The sequence below is a fragment of the Chrysochloris asiatica genome, unplaced genomic scaffold, assembly GCF_000296735.1.
Source record: "Chrysochloris asiatica unplaced genomic scaffold, ChrAsi1.0 scaffold00160, whole genome shotgun sequence".
Taxonomy (NCBI): domain Eukaryota; kingdom Metazoa; phylum Chordata; class Mammalia; order Afrosoricida; family Chrysochloridae; genus Chrysochloris; species Chrysochloris asiatica.
The window spans coordinates 4,795,443-4,800,163 of record NW_006408678.1 but is presented as its reverse complement, the minus strand read 5'-3'; the positions used below and the strand labels follow the sequence as shown (position 1 = coordinate 4,800,163).

Sequence of the window (4,721 nt, the reverse complement as noted above, 5' to 3'; positions counted from 1 at the left end):
TGACACATTAGGCCACAGTGCCAAATTACAGGTATGCTTTTTGACTGCCAGGCACATGTCAAGTAATATGCTATGTACTAGAACATAATTGGTTTTAAGTGGTATTAGGTGTAAGATGTTTTTCATAGTCAGTATACCAATTCATTAGTAACACTCTGCATTTCTTATAGAGTCAACTACTGGATTTTCTATCTGGCAGACAGCATTCAGGGGATGAGGAAACTGATCTCTCTATACCGGCATCACCAACTAGTAAACATAACCAGGATACTGAAAAGGTACTGATAAATTTGAATAAATTGTACAGAAGATGATACCCTTCAAACCATGATTTAAGTTTAATGGTACATTAGAGTCACTAATGTACCATATATATTTTTTTTTATGTTTGCTTTTTTACAAGTTTTTAATTTACTTAAATAAAAATATCCTTGCAAAGACTGATATGTTGGAGACTGGTGAGAGATTAATAATCACATTTTGGACCATGGAAATAAGCAATCAATTGAAGAAGAACTAGAAATGTAGTTGGTGGTCCAGGAATTTTGAGTGTAAACTTCCTCACAGTTAATTGTTTTAGATGATGGGTTCTTGAGAGAACATGTACAGTTGAAAATCTACTCTTGTACATTTTGATTCAGTAGTATGACTAATGTAGAAGAATTCTGATACCAGGTGTGTTGTGTGAACCAACCTCAGAAAGTAGTGTTAAGGAGAAGTTAGTTCTAATATAATTTACTTGTTGTTAAGTGCCATCGAGTCAGTTCTGACCCATACCCACCATGTAGAGGGCTTTCAAGCTGCGATGGTAAGCTTGAACCACTGCTCTTATGGTTCAAATGACTTTGCAGTCTGGCGCATTAGTTCACAACGCCACACCAGGACTCCAATATAATTTACTTAGTCTAATATAATTTAACTGGCAGCTGAACATTATGCTAGTTCAAAACGGTAACCTCTTACTGATTTGGAGATATGTTTAGGAAAGTTATCATGGTTTTTAAAACTACCATTGACAAGATCAAATTATAAGAGTAATGGAAAAATCTGTAAAATTAAATTCAAAGTATTTTTTAAAACGTGATATATGAAAGATCTAGAATGTACTTACTCCCATAAGCAGTTTTCAGGAAATATTGCTGAGATTCTCAGGAAACATTGTTGAGCTTCTTCAATAAATCCCACGTTATGCAGATTATATTTTTAAAAATAATTGTAGCCCTACCTTCAAATAAACACATGTAGGTGTTTTATGTAGGTGTTTATGCTTTAATGTAGGTATACCTACATCCTAGATTTAATTTTCTCCTTTAGATCTAATAGTTTTTCTGTTCTATTTGAAAGTAAGTGGTTGACTTCCTGACACAACTTTTAAAATTCTTCAGTATACATTTCTTGAAAATAAGGATAAAACAACAGTATTATTATCATATATAAGAGCACACAAACAAGCATTTCATAATATCATTTATTATCTTTCATATTCAAGTTTCTTCAGTTGTTATGGAATGGTTTTTATTTCTTTAGACTCTTTAATCTAGAAGAATTTCCCCCAATTTTTTTCTTTCATCCTCTTTGTCTGATTGATTCCTAGTGTTGTCATTTAACTTTTTCCTCTGTTTTCTGTATATCTAATAAACCACAAGTTACATCTCAAAACTTGCCTAAATTGAGGTTAACGACTCATAAAAATTACTTTATAAGAATTTTATGGGTTTAGTTTTCACATATATTTAATCTATGTTGAATTTGTTTTTGTGTATGGTATGAGCCGTGGATCCTGTTTCATTTTTCTGCATGTGGAAGGCTAATTTTCCTAACACCATTTATTGAAGTGCCTCTTCTTTCTCCATCAATTGAATTTAACACCCTTGTCCAAAATCGGTTGAACATGGGAATGTGGGTTTATTTCTGGACCTGTAGTTCTGTTCCATTGGTCTGTGTATTTATTGTGAACCAGTCCAAGGCTGTTTTGATGACTGTAACTGTTAATATGTTTTAAAATCACGAAGTGTGAATCCTCTGACTTTTATTTTTCAACATTACTCTAACTATTCTAGGCCTCTTGCTTTGTAGGGACAAGACTGTTGGGCAGTTTCTTTAAAAATAGAAAGGCACAAACAGCAAAAGACAAAATAAATAAATGGGATCTCAAAAAAGTTAAAAATTTTATTCACCAAAAGATTTTACCAAAACTGTGAAAAGACAAGTTGTCAGCTGGGAAAATATCTTTGGAAACCATGCATCCAATATGAATATAATATAGCCAAAATATATGTAAAACTTTGACAACTTAACAACAAAATGACAAATAACCAGTCATAAAATGGTCAAAGGACTTGAATAGATACTTTACCAGAAAACCCTATATAGGGTTTCTGAGGAGCAGCTGGTGAGCTTGAACTGTGGGCCTTGCAGTTCAAATGGTTTTGTAGTCTGGGGCATTAACCCACAACACCACACCAGGACTCCAACTAAGAACAGGCAAATATATAAGTCTGAAGTTTCTTAGTGGTTACCAGGAGCAAGGTGGAAGGGGAAAGGAGAGGACTGTTGCTAATGGAGTACTGAGTTTTGGTTTACAGTGATGGAAAAATCACATGGATTAAGGATAGGGTTGTACAGCTGATTAATATAATTGCTGTCAATATACTGTATACCTGTAAAAAGTTTACTTGGCAGAAATATTAACAACAATGACAAAAAAAACAAATTTAAAAAGGGGTTATTGAGACTGCTTTTCATATAAGCGTACACCACATAGGATTTGGTTCTTTGATCTGAAAATTTAGGGTTAAGGTTTAGTTGGATATTCCAGTGAATTGTCCTCATATTGTAGTTTACCTCCTAGTTCATTGCATAGTATCTGGGGTCATAAAAGCTTGAAAGCAGTCATCTAATTGGTCTCTATTTGGCTGGAACAACGGAGGAAGAAGGGGAGTCAGGAATAGAAGAGGTAATGCAATATGTGGCTAATTGACTCCATGAACACCTGCCCTATGTTATGAGATCAGAAGAACTGGATGGTACCTAGCTATTGCTACTGAACAGTTTGATCAAAGATTATTTAAAAGAATGCTGCTCAGAGGAAGGAAGTGCAGAATAGAAATTCAGATTCTCATGTAATCCGGATATTCTAGAACCATAGAGGGTGAATGAACCCCTGAAACTATTGTCCTGAGATAACCTTTAAACATTAAACCAAAAATATCTTCTATAATCTTCTTTGAAACAAAAAATAGTTTAGCTTAACTAATAAAGAATGTCTACCTTGAGCATCCACCAATGGTCTGTCAGTTTGTTTTATTGTGGTGGCTTTTGTGTTGCTGTGAGGTTGGAAGTAATGCCGTGAGTATTTTAAATACCAGCAGGGTCACCCACAGTGGACAGGTTTCAGCTGAACTTCTAGACAAAGACAGACTAGGAATCAGGAGAGACAGACTACTTCCAAATATTTAGTCACCAAAAATCTTATGAATAACAGTGGAACTCTGTCAGTACCAGAATATTGAATATTGAAACATGATGAAGATCACCAGAATAGTGTCGGATATAGTGGCGGAAGAGGAGTCCTTCAGGGAAGGTACTCAAAATACAACTGAGAAAGAGCTTCCTCAAAGTAAGAGTTGACCTTGATGATGTCAATGGGGTAAAGCCCTTAGGACCTTCATTTATTGATAGGTTACAACTCAAAAAAAGAGAGAAACATCTGTCTGTAAGCATTGTATCCATTAGGAATCAGAACATTGAATGTACAATGTATGAATCTAGGAACATTAGAAATGGAATGCATAAACTTTGATATCCTAGGACTTTAGTGAGCTGAAATGGACTGGAATTGGCCATTTTGAACCTGACAGTTGCACTGCTTACTATGCCATGAATGACAAATTGAGGAGGAGTGGCATTGCATTCATCATCAAAAAGAACTTATCAAGATCTATCTTGAAGTACAACGCTGTCTGTGATAGAATAATATCCATATATCTTCAAGGAAGACCAGTTAATACCACTGTTATTCAAATTAATGTGCCAAACACTAAAGCCAGTGATGATGAAATAAAAGAATTCTACCAACATTTTCAGTCTGAAATTGATCTAACATGCAATTAGCCTGTATTGATAATTACTGGCAATTTGAATGTGAAGGTTGGAAACAAAGAGTGAAAAATCAGTAGTTGGAAAATATGGACTTGGTGATAGAAACGATGCTGGAGATCACATGATATAATTTTGCAAGAACAATGACTTCTTTATTATAAATATCTCTTTTAAATACATAAAAGACAAATATACATGGCCCTCCCCTGATAGAGTATACAGAAATTAAATTGACTGCATCTGTAAAAAGAGATGGTAGAGAAGCTCCATATCATTGACTAAACAAGGCCAGGGGCAGACTGTGGCACAGACCATCAACTGCCCATTTGCAAGTTCAGGATGAAGCATAAAAAAACTCAAACAAGCCCATGAATGGCAAAATCAGACCTTGAATATATCCCACCTGAATATAGAGACCATCTGAAGAACAGATTTGCTGTATTAGGCACAAAAGACCGAACACCCTAAGAGTTGTGGGGTGACAGTAAGAACATCATACAGGGAGAAAGAAAAAGATCATTGTGAAGACAAGAAAGAAGAAAAGACCAAAATGGATGTCAGAAGAGACTCTGAAACTTGTGTAAAGATGCTAAAGCAAGTGGAAAAAATGAGGGGTAAAA

The 4,721-nt window shown here is 34.9% G+C and overlaps 1 protein-coding gene across 1 annotated transcript in view; it reads left to right on the top strand.

Moving 5' to 3' along the window:
- PARPBP (PARP1 binding protein) overlaps positions 1-4,721 on the top strand; it is a 106,742-nt gene that overhangs the window by 27,200 nt on the left and 74,821 nt on the right. Inside the window, exon 3 of the mRNA XM_006871091.1 lies at positions 171-278. Within this exon, the coding sequence (XP_006871153.1) occupies positions 171-278 (108 nt within the window). The remainder of the gene's footprint in view (positions 1-170; positions 279-4,721) is intronic.